Raw genomic sequence first — 21,524 nt, forward strand, 5'->3', positions numbered from 1 at the left:
TTGATCCTTTCTGCAAAACTTACTAGAGCTTCCGTTCGTATCTGGATTCATATCCGTTTAAAACTTTATCTTTCGGAATATGTATTTAGTTTCATCCTGACATTCATGTGCGTTGAGCGATCATAGAACGTAAATACACGTTATCACTGCTAGGAGTCTGGTGACCGGCCATACTATATGGTTTAGAGACAGTGTTACTGAGAAAGAGACAGGAGTCAGAGCTGGAGGTAGCAGAGCTGAGGAGGTTGAGGTTCTCTTCGAGAGTGACACGGTTGGACAGGATTAGGAACAAGATCATCAGAGGGACGGCTGGACGTTTGGGGGACAAAGTTAGGGAGGCCAGATTAAGATGTTCAGAGGAGGGTGAGTGAGTATATTGGTAGGAGAATGTTGGACATGGAGCTGTCAGGCAGGAGGCAAAGAGGAAGGTCAAAGAGGAGCTCAATCACAAACTTCTGGACGTAGCATGTGGAATTTTTATGTTGATAGTGTGATTATTTTATTCCATTGTTCATTAGCAGGTACTGTATTGAGACCGTGACAAAGAGTGCCTTCTTGGCCATGTTGGTTTGTTTGGTTATCTCCTACAGGCCTTTTTTTGTGTGTGTGTTTGTTTTATAACCACATTTCATCTAAGACACTTACGGATAGTCAAATCCTCAGCACTATTACATGAATGTGACAAAGTGAACTGGCAAAACCAGCCTCGTCCGGTCTTCTGTTTTTTTGCGAGCTCAGTCAACACAGATGTGGCTGAAGCCTGATCCCGTATAAGCTCTCTTCCTCTTCGATTGTGTATTCGGAGCATCTGTGTGTGTTGTCGTTGTGTTACTCCAGGACGCACTTATTCCCAATAAGCTGAACCCATGCATATTCTGTTTTGTCAGGTGCTCACAGATCATTAAAGCGATCAAAGCAGTCTGACAAATGACTTTAATAAACACGATTTAATGAATGTGTCAAAAGACAGAAAAACAGGAAATTTGAGATGCTTGTAGGTAATTGGTAGCAGCAGACCACACACTGCTTTAATACCTTTTAATGCTATTGTAGCCTACTGCAGCAACATCAGTGCTCTTTACTCTCCGGCTTAATGTCTTTAAGCTGGCCGTATTGCAGAACATTGAATATTAAGGTGGATATAAATATCCTTGCGTCAAAAAGGGTGGGCTAACGTCTGCTTTCCACACAGCATGTATTATTTTTAAACTTGGGTATCATGATAAACAACAAACAACGGTCCAGTGAAATCTGAATAGTGCTTGAATATAGCATAATGTAACAACCATCACTTGCAATGAAGTCATTTAAAAACAATTGATTAGCTAATAGATTACAGCGCATTTTTGTCACAATACTGTAACAAATACACAGTCCACCATTTTGTTATTTCTAATACCAGGTCAGCCGTAATGTGTCTGAGTATCTGTGCTGAATTCGGGTTCATTTCTAGGGATGTATGGGTGGAGCGAGAAGCTTCTGGAAAACAGCTTGTGACCTCCAGTTTTATTATGACACAATATAACGTTTCAGAATATTTTTTATTTATTCACCACAGTAATATTTTACTATTGCTTATATGTAGCTTGCTTTTACAGTTCTTATCCATGATTCACAGAAAATCTGCCATCTTTATCTTTTCATATTAGGAAAGTCTCAAAAATATATTGTCGCTATTTACTACGTCTATAACATCATTTACAAAAAGTTATATAGTACATTTATTATTAGGTAACACAAATAAGACCCTTCTAATGTCTGTTTATTTATTTTTCAATATTGTCTCACTATACCTTTTGGCTTTGAAGTGGACACCAACTCTCTAAATCTCTTCTTCTCATTAGTTTACTAGATAAATAAGCAACACCATAACGATATTATTCAGTCGATCAGTGGATGCTTTCAGATTCTGAATTACTCTTTTATTAATAGACCCCCTTGAATAAACTCTGACTTGGACTATTTCCATGCATTAACTCTGACTGGCTCTGATTTAGGATTCTGTTTACTTTTTCTGGCCCGTAAATTGTCTCCAGCCGAAGCAAAGCAGCTTAGCCATGTGTCTTTATTTTAAAAGGTAACCCGTGAAGGGCATGTAGTTTCAGCAAGGGCAGAGCGGTTGTTTTTTGGAAGAAGAGGAAAGCTTGTCAAAGTTTTCATTGCGATGGCAATTCGCCACACAAACAGCATAAACACTACGAACCTCTCCTTAATGTTTAACCCACGTACACACCTAAGACTTTGACTACAATCTGAGTAGGTTAATTTGCTTAATTTCTTGTGACATTGTGTCATTGTGTTTTTCCCCCCAGGTAAGTCTCACTTGGCCATCGTCCAGAAGGTGAACAATGAAGGTGAGGGCGATCCGTTCTACGAGGTGCTGGGATTGGTGACGTTGGAGGACGTCATCGAAGAGATCATCAAATCAGAGATTCTGGATGAGTCTGATCTTTACAGTAAGTAACCATGATGAGAAAGCAAAATGAAATATCTTAGTGTTTCGACACGCAGCCTGATCTACTTGTACGATTGCTTGCAACACATTCGACACGCGCTCTTTACCTGCTTAGTCATGATGAATGTACAATGTCTCCTTTGCATTTTCATGATGATGTTTACTCACTGTATATATATGGGAGTTTTGTGGTAATCATTTACGCAAGTGTTTCTTTGTGTGTCATTCTAGCTGACAATCGGACCAGAAAGAAGGTGGCGCCCAATAAAAACAAGCGTGACTTCTCTGCCTTTAAGCATGAGAGCGAATCTAAAGTTAAAATCTCTCCTCAGCTACTATTGGCTGCCCACCGATTCCTTGCCACAGGTAACCACATAACATTTATCTCATAATTACAGACAAATAAAGAGATAAAAATGCAGATGGTTGAATGACGATTGTCTTATTTCTAAGTAAATTATTATCCTGGGGATAATAGGAGGGAATAATGTTGCTTTGATGTAATAGATTAATTGTTAAACAATTAGAGCTGTTTTTGTTACACATAAAGAACATCTATTTAAGCATGGTGTTGAATTTTTGCTCGTATTACAGCGACACCACGATTTATTTGCTCATTTGTGTGTTTCTGCAATGTCACTATCGCAAAGGCTAAAATCACAGACCTGATACCTGACCTCAAGCGCAAATAAACACCCTGAACTTGTTATTACTCAGAAAATAGTTTCCAGGAGGCACTTGAACTCAGCAGGACTGTGGTATTTGTGGTCATCCCTTATGAGATCCTCCCATGCAGCGACGTCCTGCTGAGGTTCAGATGGTTAGTGGGTTGCTGCTGGTAACAAGCCCCCTATTAGATGGAGTCATGGTGCTGAGAAAAGTGTATGAGCGCAGGCAGGTGGGAGGCAGCGTGGGTACGAAACTGTTTCTGTGGTCAGGAGAGGGGTTAGGAGTGTGAGGTCACCTTCCTGTTTTAGTGAAAAGCAGGTTAAAAAAAAAAAAAAAAAAAAAAGATCATGTAATGCAAGAATGCACATGATATTAAGCTTGACCTGTACAGGGAAGCTGTTGAGTCATAGTGAACGGAAAATTGTGAGATAAAATCCCATCTGTGCAGCTGAACAAAACACTTAAGTTGTAGCTACACGCCTGGATTACAATGGGTTCTGTTCTAATGGATTTCAGCTAAACTTCATTGAATTTTACTTTACATTTTTCTCTTTCACCATGTCTGTACAGAAGTAAACCTATTCAGCCAGTCTCAGATCTCTGAGAAAGTCCTGCTGAGGATCTTAAGGCACCCCGACGTCATTCAGGATATCAAATTCAACGAGAATGACAAGCGATCGCCTCATCATTACCTGTACCAGCGTGGCAAAGCTGTCGATTACTTCATCCTTATACTGCAGGTATTTTCACCATTACTGACTAATTTACTCAATGCTCAGTGGGGATTCTGAGTTTCTGACAGGGAGTGTATTAAAGGTGAGGTTAGGAGACACTTTTCTTATAACATTCTCCTCACACTGAGGTGAAGATCTGGTTTCGGTGCCATGCCAGACATTATAAATAGGCAGACAGCATTTAACCAATCAGAACAATGATGTGTCTCTACTTCCGTGTCACAAAGTTATCACTCCTCTGTGATTTAATTATAGTTCACTAAGCATTGGTTTGATGTTTAAGAGAGGCACTGTATTTTATTACGTTTTGCATTGAAGACACTATTATGAAATGTCTGAAATTTAACGAAATAGATTTCAACTTAAAACTAGAATGAAATCAGAAATGGCTCTCATACGATGCTCATATCAACAAGTCGCTCATAGGGTTAGAATTTCCTGGTTACACTTCTTGACTATATAGTACACAGTTATAGAAGGGAAATGATTTATGTCACAATGTTTATTATTAAAAAATAGCCTGTAAATAAAATGTAATTGAATTGCATTGTGTTTGTAGACAACTACCAAGTGCTTTAGAAACACGCTGACTTTAATGAACCACCTTTACATGCTTTGAATTACTGATCTGTGGTCTGCAGTAGTTTACAGAAAGCTCTGATCACACAGGAACCAGACAAAGGTTAGGTATTTAGATATTTTACATAGCATTAGTTCAATCATTCAGAAGACCTCACACACATCATGTCCAAGCTGACGTGGACACGAGGATCTTCCCGAGCCTGTTAAGATTGTACACAGGATTGCAAACAGTAGGATTCGGTAAGCAGATAGATGGTTTAATGTTACGCTTTGGCTCAGCATTCAGAAGGAAACACACTGAGATCTCTCTTAATCAGCAGATGGAGCTAGCAGATGGACAGTGGGAGCTTCAATTTCTTTGCCGCAATAATTGAGGCCTACAATGATTTTTCCACCGCTTTATTTAGTTTGAGATATAAGGAATGGGCTAAGGAATCTATAGTACAGGCTCCATTTTGTCGGATAAGTTCATTTAAGAGCCGCAGCGTACGCGAGTGGAATTTGTAATGAGGTGAATTGTAGACGTTGTGGCATCCCTTCGGCGCAGGTTACTAAAGTTAAACGCAATTAAAACGAACCGCGGGCAAAATGATTCATGTGTATAAGTAAGGAGGGTCAGATGGTGCAACCATTAGGAGGCTGTGTGATCTGTAGGGAGCGTTTGCCCTCTCTTCCTGAGTCCTAGACTACATGGGCAGAGGACAGTTGGGCATTTCCTCTATTTAATGATCCCCACTAGGCACAGAACAGCTGTGGGTTAGATGGGTCGGCTGTCGAGCCATGCTGACATTGCCTATAGGCACGGCTCTTTTCTAAGTGATCCCACTTATGCAGTCAGAGTAACGAGTGGAGCTCGGAGCCAGCAGTCAGCACATGGCAGTCTATTAAAAAGAATTATTTTTTTTCGTGGAGCTCATTTGGACAAGCAATCTTTAGATGACAAGCAAGATAAACAAGTAGAATTATTTAAGCATCGGAGGTGTTCTTGTGTCATAAATTATAAGAGCCAATCAGGTTGGAGTATGCAAATCTAAGACGTTCAACATTTTCATGGTGCTTCTAGTTTTGGAAACAGATCCAATTTGCATAACAAAAAAATCTGGAGTTCTTAGAAATAAGTGTTTATGTAATAAATACTTTATATATGTTTTAAAAGTGGCCTCTTGATGCATTAATATAGGTCTGTGCTGTCTATTTATATGTCTTTTTGTATCAGTAGCTTTAAAGTAAAGCTCTCGCGCTCTCTCTCTCACACACACACACACACACACATTCATCCACAGCTTTGTTGTGTCAATAGTATAAATACTCATTAGCCCCCAAGCCCCATCCCCCATAAGTGGTCATAGTGGTCTGCTCTTGGCAGAAAATTACAGGCCTCACAGATGGAGCGATCCATTTAGACTCAAGACAAGGGGGGCGGGGGTTGTTTACATGTAAACGTTCGAAACCCATGCGTCCCACAAAGAACTACTGAAATCCCACCACTACAGCGTTAGTTAAAATCTGAACCAGACTTAAGAAATGAATAAAGGTGTGTGTGTGTGTGTGTGTGTGTGTGTGTGTGTGTGTGTGTAGGACCTGGCTGCTCTTTGGTGTGTGAAGTAATCTTTGTACTTAAGTGACATATTTACACCGTAACAGTCCAAACGTTCCTCCTGACTCCCTCTCTGTTGATCATTTCCCATCCAGAGTAAGTGCATATGTTATTACAGACAGAGTTAATAGGCGTGTTGGGTGATACACATACAGCTTACTTAAGTTGTTTTCCATCGACCATATGCGGTTATTATTTTAATGAGTATAATTCCTGTTTTGTGTCCCTGTTCTAATTGACACTATTTTGTCAAGGGAGTTTAAGAAGCACAATTAGCTTCCTCGCTTGCCTTTTTTCTCACCCGAGTGCTGAGAGTGTGACCTTTATGAAAGATTAATGCTTTTGTTTTTGAAGCCGTGTTGATTGTGTCACAAGTCATCAAACTGCAGCTCTCTCATCTTGCCTGTTTTTTTCTGTTTCAACTTATGACAAAGTGTAGCACCTCTTCCGAAACGAATCTTGTCGCACCAGGAGCAAAGCGATCCAAGCAGCGTCTATTTTTGGCTCCACAGGCTTTAATACTTCCTCTGACCTCTTCCTCTGACACGCTGAATCAGAGAACGAACATAAATAAAGCACGGCAAACGGACAGGGCTGTTATCACTTGCGCCAAGCTGCATTTCTGGGTAATTATTTTCCTGTTAGTCATTTTTACTGTATTTTAAGGGAAAAAAGACGCATCGTGGAGGTGAAATGAAAAGGAGGTAAACCTGAAAATGAAGCATTGATGAGAAATGAAGGACTTGATGTTGAAAGATGAAAGATGGATCAGGATTAGGGCTGAGGATCCTAGCAGCAGCAGTTCACAGCGGTGCTCCTTAGGAGTTTTAATAAGCTGCTGTAGTGACCTTTACTGGCATTCAGAGAGACGGTGAGAGACTCACTAACACTTGGTGTCTTGCCCTAGTAGGATAATTGGCACATTAATACTTAATAATACTTAATATATAATATCGTATATAAAGGTGAAGGACAAATCCAAAACACACACACACACACACACACATATATTCAGGTTGTCTCTGTGTGTCACAAGTGGCAGTTTAGCTTCCTGTTTGTATGAATGATAGGCAGTTGACATGCAGTTATTTTCAGGAACACTGCTGGCTCGAGTTGTCACACCACCACACACACACACACACTCACTCACTCACTGTATTATTCATACAGTTAGAATGTCAAAGTCTATACGATTTGCAGAGAGCTTCTAGCTCTGTCTTCGATCTTCGCTGAGGTGTGCATGAGATTTCTTTAATTAATTAATTCTTGAATAAATTAATTCTACTTTCTAATCACAAGAATTTGACTCTATTCAGATTATGCCATTAAATTGTTTTCCATTTAGTTTCATGTTAGAATTAACTTTTTTATTTTTTTTTATTTTATCAGAAGCCAAAAAATGGAATTTGCTCTTGTTTGGTTGTGTCAGAAGTTCAGTATTGAATGTTTTTGTCATGTCTCACTCCACAGTGGTGCTTAATATGAAGCTCATGTGAAAGCAGACACTCGGAGACTCCTGACTCATTTTATATCAGACTCACAGCCAGAAATAAATCATCCATTTGTTTATACTGACTGGAAATGTCAGGCAGGCAATTTCCATTTCAGATAGTGTGATAAAAAGGGTTAAATCTCTTCACTTTCACTGCAGCCACTAAATCATTCAGCAGAGATATATGTTCAATATGTGCAGTGCTGATAAATATTGAATATGCTGGATACTTATTATTGTAATTATTTATTTATACCAAATAAGAAAATAATCTTTAAAAAAAAGGCAAATCAAAACCAGAGAGAAACCATAAATCACTTTTTCTTCTACCTGTGCCCCCCCCAATTTTATTTTATTTTATTTTATTTTATTTTATATTTTATTTATTTATTTATTTTTTTATTGTATTTTATTTTATTTGTAATTAATTATTTAATTAATTAATTTGTTTATTTATTATATTTTCTTTTTTTTATATTATGAGGTCATGATTGATCCCAAAGCTGCGTCAGGGTTCTTGTTAAACTTGCTTGTTAAAAGCTGTCAAGAAAACTGGTGCTAAACCTTTGACATAACATGATGCAATTCTTGCCTGGCCTTTAAAAAATGTGGATAAAAATCCAACGTTAAAAACAATTTAAAAAATCTTAATAATAGAATTGAAAGTGCTGGAGAGCTGTGCAATTTTTTTTTTTTATAGAATTAAAAGGTGAAAAATGTTGTCTTTTAATTGGTCTGATTCATTTGTTCCTCCTAACTATGTGATTTATCCTGGTTAGAGATGTAACTGATCCTGAGTATGATTAATGCGTGAGCTAGGAACATATGTCTTTGATGGGATGCGGGTCCATCACAGCGCACATTGCATGCACACCTTCATGCACTAATTCACACCTAGGAGCGATTTAGCATATCCAGCATGTTTTTGTAAGGTGGGAGGAAACCAGAGAACCTGGATGAAACCTGAGTGGATGCTGTGAGAACATGAGTCCACACTTCCGCACAGCCAGTAACCTGAGCTCAGGGGTTGTGAGGTGGAGACTCTACCCAGTTGCACCGCTGTACTGCATGGTTAATTTAATCATATCCTAAAATGTCTGTGGAACCAAGACCTAAGCAAAAGTTGAGTCAGTTTTGGTCTTGGTTTTGGTCTGGTCTTGCTCTGTGTGCTTATTTCCGACAGGGATGATCTTCTGGCCTTTACTGCTACAGAAAATGTGAGTCAAAGTGAGAGGAAAGTTTTCACAATATCTTGTTCTGTGCTCACCAGTGTTGTTCCTGATGATAGTTTTGCCTAGAAATGTCCTGCTGAGACTCATCCTTCTGATAAATGATTCTCACACAGAAAACTGAGGACTCAATACATTACACATTTGAATTGACACAAGCCAGAAGACGTGTGATGCAAGAACTCTGCAAGCTCTGGCATTAAGGGCGTTCCCGAAGGTGGAGTCGATCTGCTTGTCTATGTCAGTGTAATGACATGGATGATTTATGTGTAATAAACAGGCCATGGGTGGGGAGGGTTACGTTATACAGAATACCTTTGCTCTGAAACAGTGGGCTAGCGATTACACTGAGTGAGAGAGAGAGTGTGAGGGAGAAAGAGAGAGAGTGAATGAGAGAGAGTGAGTGAGTGTGTGTGTGGGGGAGAAAGAAAGAGTGAATGAATGAGAGCGTGAGTGTGCTTTTGTGTGTTTGTGAGAGAGAGAGAATGAGAGTGTGAATGAATGATGAATGTGTGTGAGTGTGTGTAAGAGAGAGTATGTGTAACTGTGTGCAAGCGTGTGTGAGAGAGAAAAAGAAAGTCTTTGTCAGAGAGAGAGTGTGTGTGTGGTGTGTGTGTGTGTGTGAGAGAGAGAGAGTGAGTGAATGAGTGTGTGGGGGAGAAAGAGAGAGAGTGAATGAATGAGAGTGAGTGTGCTTTTGTGTGTTTGTGAGAGAGAGAGAGAGTGAGAGTGAGTGTGTGAATGAATGAATGTGTGTGTGTAAGAGAGAGTATGTGTAACTGTGTGTGTGTGTGCAAGCGTGTGTGAGACAGAGAAAAAGAAAGAGTCTGTGTCAGAGAGAGAGAGTGTGTGTGTGGTGTGAGAGAGAGAGAGAGAGAGAGAGAGTGTGTGTGTGTCTGTGTGTGAGAGACAGAGAGAGCAGATTCAGTCACAGTGAGGATTAATTGTGCTATGATGATGCTGCAGTTCTCACATTCCCAGCTAAAGCTCCCTTCTTATTGAATCAAATACACACACACACACACACACACACACACACACACCTGTTTTTCGCCACAGGCCCGTTTCTGTGCTTGTCCATCCACCCATCTTTCTCTTCTGTCCACTAATCTGTCTATCTTTAGCCATCACTTAATGCTGCCTTCACAAGCTCTTCAGATTGTCCTGTTTCCCTCTTCAAAGTTTTTATTACATTATCACCAAAAATGGACAAAATGCAACCAAAGCTTAGAGATTTAAGCGTCATAATTTGGTGTATGGCCTAAACAGAGGGAACGTAATTGGGCAACCAAAAGAAAAGTTGTATTTGTTCTTTTGCATAATAAAAGAGTGAAGTTTGACTCTCAGAATTATTGGAAACTTGTATTTACAGTAATTCCAGTAGTACTTGAAAACAGCACAAGCGCATGTTATCGTATTTGATATTCAAGTCAAGTTTTTTTTGATCATCATTTTGATCCTATAAAGCTGGTGCAGTTACATAGTGAAAGACATTAAGCTACATAAAACAAGCAGAAACTAGGGACTAGTATAATCACACCGTTCCACATGAAGTACATGTGTGCAAACTTGTTTAGACAGTGCAAAACAAATAGCACAATACATACAATAGAAAGCACTACAAGGCAGATAATACACTACACTACAGTAAAGTAGCACACAAAGAGCAGCGCAGATTAATATACCGTCCCACAGAGTGTACGTGAGCATGCTCATAGTTATTACATACACTATATTGCCAAAAGTTTTGGGACGTCTGCCTTTACATGCACGTGAATGTAATATGGATTCACCCTCCTTTGCAGCTATAATAACTTCAACTCTTCTGGAAAGGTTTAGGAGTATGTTTATGGCAATTTTTGACCACTCCTCTATAAGCACCTGGGTGAGGTCAGGCACTGATGTTGGACGAGAAGGCCTGGCTCGCAGTCTCCACTCTAATTCATCCCAAAGGTGTTCTGTCGGATTGAGGTCAGGACTCTGTCCAGGAAGGTCATGTTCCTCCACACCAAACTCGCTCATCCATGTCTTTATGGACCTTGCTTTGTGCACTGGTGTGCAGTCATGTTGGAACAGGAAGGGGTCATCCCCAAACTGTTCCCACAATGTTGGGAGCATGAAATTGTCCAAAATGTCTTGGTATGCTGAAGCTTTAAGAGTAAGCCAAGCTCAACCCCTGAAAAACTACACCTGAATTCAATGATTTTGAGGGATGTCCCAAAACTTTTGGCAATATAGTGTATTTATGTAAAATATTAATTTCTAGATGTCTTGGATGTTGATGTGTGGTTTGTTCTATAGCAACACAAACCTGTGTGTGTGTGTCTACAGGGTCGTGTGGAGGTGGAGGCTGGTAATGAGAATATGAAGTTTGAGACGGGGCCTTTCTCCTACTATGGTGTCATGGCACTTAACGCCACATTAGGTAAGTGGGACTGATACACACACACACACACGCACACACTTTTCTTTCAAGCCTCAAATACTCCTGAGTGATTCCCACCTCTCTGGAGTTAAGTGGAACATTAGAAGATTTTATCACATAAACACGTGACAGTATTACCAAGTTCCACCTAAAACACTCATTTTGTGTCATAATCCATATTTAATCCACCCAAAAGGGCCACCCATCATGATCAGACCATGGGAAGCATGCATGCGTCATGGATCTGAATCATCTATGATGTGTTACTGCCACCTAGTGGTCGAAGTTAACACTAGCATTCCAGCCTTTAAAACACTTCCAAGAAAACGCAGTGTAGTTTTTTTCCATTGCTTTTGTTTGTCTCTTTGTAACTGTCTTCTCTCACATTCTGTTTTCCATCTTCACATGGAAACTTTCTCAGAACCGCGCCATCGTGTCTTACAGCTCCTCCTTTCCGCACTCCCTCAGGGAAAGTTTCTCGTCTGCGCCACCTCTCTCTAATGAGGTGTTCTATCTTCTCCCGTTTTCCAGGTAAAACCTCCGGCGTGTGAGTTCTCTAACTGCGCACTGGGATTATTAACGGGTGTGGTAGCAGCCATGCATCTATTAGACCCTTTTTATTCCTAATCCTAAATTAAGATTACTAAAAAGGGTGATGGAGATGATCCTTGAACAGCATGAAGCGTGTTCACAACTAATTTTGAAGTTCGATGAAGTGCACATGTATATCACGTCCTTCCTTTGGTCATTCAGCGCTTTGTGTTGCCTAAAGCATTGTCCATTTTGTCCGTTCGATGTCAATTTTATGCTCCTAGGCACATTCTGTATTTGTTAAAATGTCACTGCAAAGACATTTGAAGTGTGTGAAGCATTATGGACATTTTTGGCTGATCATAAATGACTCGAAGTACATAGAAAGATTTAATAATGATTAGGACCAGAATAATTAGGAATTTTTCGATCAAAACTCTCGGTACTTTTTATAGTACTTTTATAAATACAAATTTGATAAATTTGTACAATAAATGGACGTAGCTGTACAAGAAAAAATAAATAGACAAAATATAGAAGAAATATATAAAAATATAGCGTGCATGTTCTACACTATGACTGATATGCATGGAATATTGCTGTCTATAAGTGCTCATTTGCAGTATTTAGTGCATATTTGTAAAGTTTTCTGTGCAGAAAGTCCATTTAAGGGACTGGATGTTGTGAGCCAAGTCCAGATAAGGTCAAGCTCTAAGTCTTGTCCCGGTTGAGGGTCCGAATAGTCTGTGGTTAGAAGCTCCTCCTCATTCCCTTTGTGTCTGCCTTGAAGGAGCAGAAGCGCTTCCCAGAGTCATAAAACTAAATAATATTTTTTTATATTTATATATTTTTCTATCACAATAAGAGCATGAAGTGACCTAGACAAAACAGTTTGCTTGTTCAGGTTCTTCCCAAACATTTTTTTGCCTGACTGCGAGGATGGATAAATATAGAATAAATTACTCTTACCAACCTAACCTTGATTATTTTTCACTAACTGTATGTCGTTTTTAGGAACAAGTTACTTCCTCTTTCATTTGCATTATAGCAGTTACAGCCATCATTCCCTCACCAGCCTCTCTTCTTCTTCTTTCACTCGAACCGCAGCTTGTGATGTTACAAAAAAACTGAAACGTCCTTAAGACTTTCTCATGGCTAAAAAAACTTGACAGAGACCAAATGGGAAAGGATTGCACAGCCGTGAAACTGGAGACTCTTTCCATAAACATTAAAATAAACAAACCTTTATAAAAACACCATATCCATGACTATTATTTTTCATTTTTAAATTACACGGTTGTTTATATATTAGCTTCTTATTAGTCATAGATTATGTAAATGTATAGCCGTACACGTGTTATTACTATAGAAACGTACTATATAAAAATAAATCTGTTATTTATATTAAACCTTCATTGTCAAAGCTGCTGTTATAGAAATTGAACCCTCTGACCAATCAGATTCAAGAATTCAGCTTCAGTGTGTTATAAGGAAAGATGGCAAACAAGCAATACATAATCGTATTTATGGATTTCCATTAACTCCCACTCTCGTATTAAAACATTTAAAATATTCACAGTGGGGCTAACTTTTTCCTTATCATAACTTTATGATCATGTAGAGCAGGGGTCCCCAAACTACGGCCGCCGTTAAACACCATTAACATTCAACATAATGTACCATTGCAAACAAACAGGTGACGCACGAGCCAGCAAGAAAGCTCAAAGCAACAACAAATTGGCCAAACAGTTGGGAAAGAGAAAACCTGATTCAGAATGTAGGGTATTTAACCAAAAGTAGACAAGGTTTTTGTTCATTGCAAAGAAGTGGCTGTCAAGAAACAGTGTCTGAGTTCAAAGAACAGAATCCCCTCCGACACTGTGAAACCCACCACAATGACAAATATGCTAGCTTGCAAGGCCAAATGAGAGCGGACAAAGTGTCGAAAAGTAATGATCATTTGTCTGTATGGTGCATAACAAAATAATAAACTATTCTAGCATTAGGAGGCATAATAAATACATTTTAAATCATTATAAAATCTCCACAATAATACGGGCCATGTAATTTTTTGGTACAGACCAACCCGGCCCCCCATTAAAGAAAGGAAAAATGAAAAACAGGAAAAAGTCTGGGGACCCCTGATGTACAGTAAATAAGACTAATGAGGGGACATTCGTAGCGGTTGTTTGTGTCAGCATTCCGCCAGTAGAGGGAGCTAGCTGACTGTTATGAAGATATCCTCACAGTAATCCTGCGTTTGTGGTGTCTCTTAAATGATAATATGCTCATTGTAATAGCATCATGACTCAATCCTGGACACCTCTGTGAAAACATATCTTCTTTTTACCGTGTTAAAGCACAGAAAGCTTATGAAATACTACTTTAAGCACACTTTTACACGCCTGAGTGGTTACTGGTTCTGTACCACAGCGATTAGCTTTAGCAATGAGTTGGCTAAAGAGAGAGACACTTCCTTCATATCTCCTTGACTCCAGACACAATCAGACCATATTTACAAGATAATGCATTGTCGTGCTGTCACCAAGAAAAATCACAGAATTCATATTGAACATTTAGGTGAAGGAGCGTATATTCCTGCTGCTGCTGCTGTTGTTGACAGTTGAAAGGTTGTAAGATTTCATTGTTGTAATACTGTAAGAAGCCACAGAGTGTCCTGTTTTACCTACCTCCAAAGCCCACATAGCAGACTGGTCTGGGCCAGATCTGGCATTAAGCCGGCACTGCTGGCTGAGTTCTGGCATGGCAAGTGGTATGTCAAGCAGATGCGGACCGGGTCTGGCAGTGATGTCACTGTTTATATGATGGCATGCCAGACGTGGCCCGGTTATGGTTTGGTTTATATGGTGTGGCCCAGTCCTAGCGTTGTGCTGGCCCATGTTTGGCCCACCTCTGGCAAACCAGATGTGGGCCACCAAAGGGCCGTCATTCTTTGTGGTATGTGGGCTAGGTGTAAGTGCATTGTGTGGGCCAGATCTGGGCCAGACCTATTTTGCTATCTGGGAGTAGGCTGACACGTTATTAAAAGAACAATAAGTAAATAAACAAGCTTGTCAGTAGACAAAATCGAGCAGCGTCGGCAGCAAGCTAGCCGGCTAATGTTAGTTATAACTGTAATGTTTGTGATTATCTTCTCAAAAGAATAGAGAGTATGGTTAGTGATACCGATTTAACCAAATTGACTGCATATGAACTGAATATAAAGCCAGGTATGCTGGTATAAACTTCCTGTGAAAGTAGAAAGCGGTGCTTTGCGTTGCACATAGTGTGAGTGGCCATGTTGATTCGACATTGCTACGTAAACAGGGAAGGAAGTGGTAGTTGAGAAGACTGATGTGGTGTTGACTTCACCTCATGTTTTGTTCTGGATTATCCAGTTTCCTCCCACCTCACAAATTTATACCAGTTTATTGAACTGGTTCCACTAAATCACCTCACGGTGTGAATGTGTGTGCGCGCATGTGATGCAGTTCAAATGTTCAAAATGTATTAAAATAATATAGATTTTTATAGGTTCAGACCTGAGTCAAGATAACATCCTCTTTATTTCTCACAAGGTTGCAGGAAACCTGGAGTCTAGTTGGGAGACACCTTGGATGTGGTGTTAACTAACTGTAGTGCACAATCTCACACATGCACACACCCACACACTGATTCACAGTTTAGAGATGCCAGGACTGGGTGAGATATTCAGAGGAAACTTCTGAAGAATAGGGAGAACATTCAAACTTCACCCACATACAGGGTAGAGAAGGGAACTGAACCACCAAAATTCTGTGAATTATTCCAACATTTACCCACAACTACTAAACCATTGGGGAACATTTAACCTACACTTTTCTCCCCTTGTCAGTGCCCTGGCAAACTTCAAAATGGCTTGTAGTTGTCCTTACCCAGCATGCAACTGTGTTGGAAGCGCTGACCTGCATGAGCCACATATGAAATAAGTTTTGTTGCTCTTCTGATTACCATGAACATGCTGTTCTCTATATATCTCTATGCTCACAATATAGACTGATAAACTGATATATTCGCTCTTCTAGGATTTCAGGTGTCTCTGTATGTGTTTACTCTGAATTCTCTCGCTCTGTCTCTGTAATGGCTCTCGGCTTAATATATGGTGGTGTGAGCATACGTTTTTGTATGAGCGAGTAAACTTGTGCACCATATACACTTAACTTGTATCCTACTAAGCCTGTGTGTGAAATGAATAAGGATGGGAATTTCATTATATAGTATATTACATAGTTCGTTTCGTATGTGTGTGTGTGTGTTTCAGAGTTTCGTTCACCGTCTCACATCAGCGGACTAAACCGTTCGTCGTCTCTTAACTACACGGATCGCTCTGAGTCCCTGTCCATCAGTGGCAGCAACACGCAGCTGAACAGCTCCTTATCTGCACAGTACGTCCCCGACTTCAACGTACGTGCGCTGACGGACCTGCAGATCGTCAAGGTGAGCACAGATATTTTGTTTCGAATTCTTCACATTTATGACATCCAGCAGACGTTCTAATCCAGATCGATTTACAGAAATTCCTCTAGTCTCTATCGATGAATACGCTGATACAGGATCATTAGGTCACAGACTTAGGAATACCATAACATTAGTTGGGATTTTGCCAGCAGCTCAGGACCATAGATTTATTCAGGACAGGATGGCATTGACACAGCCTCAAACTACATGATTTAATAGTCTGTTATTTAGTGACCTTTCAGACAAACTCTGAAATAGTATTTCTGTTAGTGCTAGTTTCAGTTCCCACTTTCGACTACTAGGTCAGTGTGGCAGTGAGCCTGTGTTGCCTAGCAACATCTGGAAAGGCCAATGGATCATCGCCTTATATCCCTCGAATACCTTTTTTTTTCTTTCTTTTTTTTAAATTTTTGTCACCCAAAAGAGTTGAGCTGAATCTGAAAGTTATGGACGGAGTTCTTAAGAAATACTTTATCAATGCTGACATTTGTTAAGAAGGTGGTTTATATTGTGGGCCACTGCTACAAACCTGTGATTTGGTAAAAAAAATTATTAGCTATACTAAACATTAAACTGTTTGTTTCTGTAAGGAATTTGTGCTTACATACACTATATTGCCAAAAGTATTCGCTCACCTGCCTTGACTCGCATATGAACTTAAGTGACATCCCATTCCTAACCCATAGGGTTCAATATGACGTCGGTCCACCCTTTGCAGCTATAACAGCTTCAACTCTTCTGGGAAGGCTGTCCACAAGGTTTAGGAGTGTGTTTATGGGAATTTTTGACCATTCTTCTAGAAGCGCATTTGTGAGGTCACACACTGATGTTGGACGAGAAGGCCTGGCTCTCAGTCTCCGCTCTAATTCATCCCAAAGGTGTTCTATCGGGTTGAGGTCAGGACTCTGTGCAGGCCAGTCAAGTTCCTCCACACCAGACTCTGTCATCCATGTCTTTATGGACCTTGCTTTGTGCACTGGTGCACAGTCATGTTGGAAGAGGAAGGGGCCAGCTCCAAACTGTTCCCACAAAGTTGGGAGCATGGAATTGTCCAAAATGTCTTGGTATGCTGAAGCATTCAGAGTTCCTTTCACTGGAACTAAGGGGCCAAGCCCAGCTCCTGAAAAACAACCCCACACCATAATCCCCCCTCCACCAAACTTTACACTTGGCACAATGCAGTCAGACAAGTACCGTTCTCCTGGCAACCGCCAAACCCAGACTCGTCCATCAGATTGCCAGATGGAGAAGCGCGATTCGTCACTCCAGAGAACGCGTCTCCACTGCTCTAGAGTCCAGTGGCGGCGTGCTTTACACCACTGCATCCGACGCTTTGCATTGCACTTGGTGATGTATGGCTTGGATGCAGCTGCTCGGCCATGGAAACCCATTCCATGAAGCTCTCTGCGCACTGTTCTTGAGCTAATCTGAAGGCCACATGAAGTTTGGAGGTCTGTAGCGATTGACTCTGCAGAAAGTTGGCGATCTCTTCGCACTATGCGCCTCAGCATCCGCTGACCCCGCTCCGTCAGTTTACGTGGCCTACCACTTCGTGGCTGAGTTGCTGTCGTTCCCAAACACTTCCACGTTCTTATAATACAGCTGACAGTTGACTGTGGAATATTTAGGAGCGAGGAAATTTCACGACTGGATTTGTTGCACAGGTGGCATCCTATCACAGTTCCACGCTGGAATTCACTGAGCTCCTGAGAGCGACCCATTCTTTCACAAATGTTTGTAAAAACAGTCTGCATGCCTAGGTGCTTGATTTTATACACCTGTGGCCATGGAAGTGATTGGAACACCTGATTCTGATTATTTGGATGGGTGAGCGAATACTTTTGGCAATATAGTGTATGTCTCATGAATAGTTAAGTTTCAGCATGTAAATCGAATAAAAAAAAAAAAAAGCACGAGATTTCGCAAGTTTTTCGAATCTGAATCACTTACTGAACACTAAATATTTAGACCAGTGCTTAATTTGTGGATGAATAATTTCAAACAACAAAACCAGCAGTCTCTCGCCGCTGTGACCAACACCAACCACACAACTTCAGTTTTCCCGGAACATGACATCAAACGGTGTCATGACATATAAACGGTGATAGCGCAATCATAAATGCCCCAAGTCGAAGTCATTTAACTCTTGAAAATCTATTTCGTGCTCGACTCCATGGGCAGGTCTATTGCGTTTTGCTTCATTGTAAGCTGTTCGAAATACTGTAGAAGTATTAATCTGTTCAGCCTGTACATCAACAACTCTATAATTGTGTACTGACTGGCTCTTCTGGCTTTCTGCTACCATATGCGATTTAGTACGACTGTGCTCAATGTCATTTATCTGATCAGTGGAAGTTTCTGTCACCGACGGCGTGGTTGCGTCCTCCGTTATTTCTGACCGGTGTAACTCGCTTTGCTTCTGTCTCCCGCTATCTTCATCCAGGTGTGCAGTTCCATCTTCTCGGTATCTCTTTTGATCAGGCACACCATCAGCTTTTCTTGTGGATTTAAAAAAAATGAAAATATTTGACGGCCTCTTTGACATTTCTAAAATATCATATTTATTTAGGTAGACCAATAAACCATTTTTTCTTTCCGCAGCTCACTGCGCGCGAAACAATAATCACCAACCAGTTAGAGTAATTGTAAACTTAAGAAAGCTGATTGGTCAAAAACATATTTTGAGGACCAATAGCTAAACATTACCTCTAAGTGTATTTGCATAAACCCACTCAGCCTTGCTCGCTGTGTTTCACTCAGTCATTCACACACGCGCGCGTGCACACACACAGATACACACACACACACACACATATGCTATTAGGTCACCAGGCACAAGTTAATGCCGGATCGATTAAAATAAATACCGGAACGCAAAACACAAAAATCGGACATTTTCCGGGACAGGATCCGACAGGATCTGGCTCAAATTAAGCACTGCTTTAGACAATTCTGGAGTTTTATCTGATGTTAGAAACTTGGTGTTTTTTCCCGTAAACCATCATCAGATCTCTTGGCTTAATGGCCATGTGCATGACGAATACAAATGAGTAAAATATCATAAGACGGATATTACCATTTGCTAGAAGTTGATTTGCTGCCTAGCAGTTTTTGTCAGTATGCTGATCTACCCTGCCATTAGCCAAGAAACCTTAGGTGAAATGAACTAAATGTACTGTAGCATGCTTAGACAAAGTTTCATAGGGAGGTAAAGGAGACATTTCATTTTAAGCAACTCGCTCATGGTTCACACCGCAGCCTGGGACACGTCCATAATGAGATCTACACTGACAGATATAGTTGTCATAGATAGATACTTTATTCATTCCAAAGGGAAATTCACAGTGTAGTCATGTAGCATGAGACGGTCAATACAGATGATGAAATGGAATGATTGATGATATTTTTTGAGCACAGAGTGCGTCAAGATCATAAGTTCATTCTATAAAAAAAAATATCACAGAAAAATCGACTACCGCGTTTGTAAAGGATTTTGAAAGATTTTTCTTTTTCAGATAAAGACTAAATCTGTGACCCACATAATTTCCATGTAAAAACTGGATGCAATACAATCTGCTGAAGTTGTATTTCTGTTTAATTTGATTTACTTAACTTTTTTTGTTTCATTTGATTCATTTAGCATTTTTAGACTGAAAGGATTATTTCCTACACATGAGAGACTCACACACAGTCCTTTAGCGATGATCTGTAAATCTACGCCTCAGTAAACATGTCTTATTTTTCTGTTAGTCATGAAGAAAACCTGAGTATCCCTGATGATACTGACAGATTTTAGACCCGAGATTCAAAACCCGACTGTTTTACAGTTAAGAAAGTAAGAAAGTTAATAAAAAAATTTATGTTAAATGCTTTCTCTCTCTCTCTCTCTCTCTCAGATCACTCGGTCTCAGTACCAGAACGGTCTGATGGCCGTTTTTGAAATCAAACGTTTTTCAAATCAAAGGATTTTGAAAGATTTTTCTGGATGCAATACAATCTGCTGAAGCTGTATTTCTTGGATCAAATGTACTTCCATGTTACAAAATTTATCTGGAATTGATGGACTTTAACAAATAGTGTTTTCTCTCCCACATTTTAACATCACGTCTTTGAGTGAGCTGAATCAGCTCAGATTGCTTTTCTTGGCAAAACAACAGTTGTTGCACAGCTGTCTGGCTGGATGATGCTGACTTAGGTTATGAAGATGTGGGTGGGTTTTTTGTATGATTTAAACACCTGGGTAATCAATCCAATGGAATTTGGCTGCGCCTAAAAAGATACGTGACAACGAGACGTTTGTCTTCGCTTTTTTACCTCATCTCGGACAGTGTCTACGTCATGCCTGTTGAGCAAGTTTTGATTCATTCAAGTTTTGCTTTGAGAACAGATTTCACTCTGTAAATCTCGGCACTTCATTATTTTGTTTTCTGAAGATTTATAATGATTTACTGATATCAGTGAATCTGATACGATATGAGCGTAGCCCGTTACAGAGATATGATGAATACAAAGCATGGTGGCTTAGTGGTTAGTGCTGTTGCCTCACGGCAAAAAGGTCCTGGGTTTGAATCCGGGGTTCGAACAGGTGGAGTTTGCATGTTCTACCCGTACCTGTGTGGGTTTACTCTGCGTACTTTGGTTTCCTCCCACAGTCCAAAAGCATGTACATTAGGTTGATTGGTAATTCTAAATTGCCCATAGGAGTGAGTGCGAGTGTGTGTGGTCTTATTTCATTTAATTCATTTTTATTTCATTCACTTCAGCAGTCTTATTTCTCATTTTCATTTCATGTGATTCACTTCAGCAGTCTTTTCATTTAATTCATTTTCATTTCATTTGATTCACTTCAGCAGTCTCATTTCATTTAATTCATTTTCGTTTCATTTGATTCACTTCAGCAGTCTTATTTCATTTAATTCATTTTCATTTAATTTGATTCACTTCAGCAGTCTTATTTCATTTGATTCATTTTTATTTCATTTGATTCACTTCAGCATTATTTCATTTAATTTATTTTCGTTTCATTTGATTCACTTCAGCAGTCTTATTTCATTTGATTAATTTTTATTTCATTTGATTCACTTCAGCAGTCTTATTTCATTTAATTTATTTTTGTTTCATTTGATTCACTTCAGCAGTCTCATTTCATTTAATTCATTTTCATTTCATTTGATTCACTTCAGCAGTCTTATTTCTCATTTTCGTTTCATTTGATTCACTTCAGCAGTCTTATTTCATTTCATTCATGTTCGATCCATTTGATTCACTTCAGCAGTCTCATTTCATTTCATTCATTTTCGTTTCATTTGATTC

General features: G+C 39.8%; 1 protein-coding gene across 2 annotated transcripts in view; it reads left to right on the forward strand.

Moving 5' to 3' along the window:
* Positions 1–21,524, forward strand: part of LOC131343292 (metal transporter CNNM4) — a 36,781-nt gene that overhangs the window by 12,548 nt on the left and 2,709 nt on the right. Inside the window, exons 2-7 of one of the 2 annotated variants that reach the window (XM_058374855.1) lie at positions 2,313–2,456; positions 2,687–2,821; positions 3,695–3,864; positions 11,090–11,183; positions 16,015–16,190; positions 20,108–20,230. In XM_058374855.1, coding sequence (XP_058230838.1) covers positions 2,313–2,456; positions 2,687–2,821; positions 3,695–3,864; positions 11,090–11,183; positions 16,015–16,190; positions 20,108–20,215 — 827 coding nt within the window. In that variant the 3' untranslated portion in view covers positions 20,216–20,230. Of the gene's footprint in view, positions 1–2,312; positions 2,457–2,686; positions 2,822–3,694; positions 3,865–11,089; positions 11,184–16,014; positions 16,191–20,107; positions 20,231–21,524 lie in introns of those variants that run through there. The other variant, XM_058374854.1, reaches the window with a different exon arrangement.

The sequence above is a fragment of the Hemibagrus wyckioides genome, linkage group LG22 (genome assembly GCF_019097595.1).
Source record: "Hemibagrus wyckioides isolate EC202008001 linkage group LG22, SWU_Hwy_1.0, whole genome shotgun sequence".
Classification (NCBI taxonomy): domain Eukaryota; kingdom Metazoa; phylum Chordata; class Actinopteri; order Siluriformes; family Bagridae; genus Hemibagrus; species Hemibagrus wyckioides.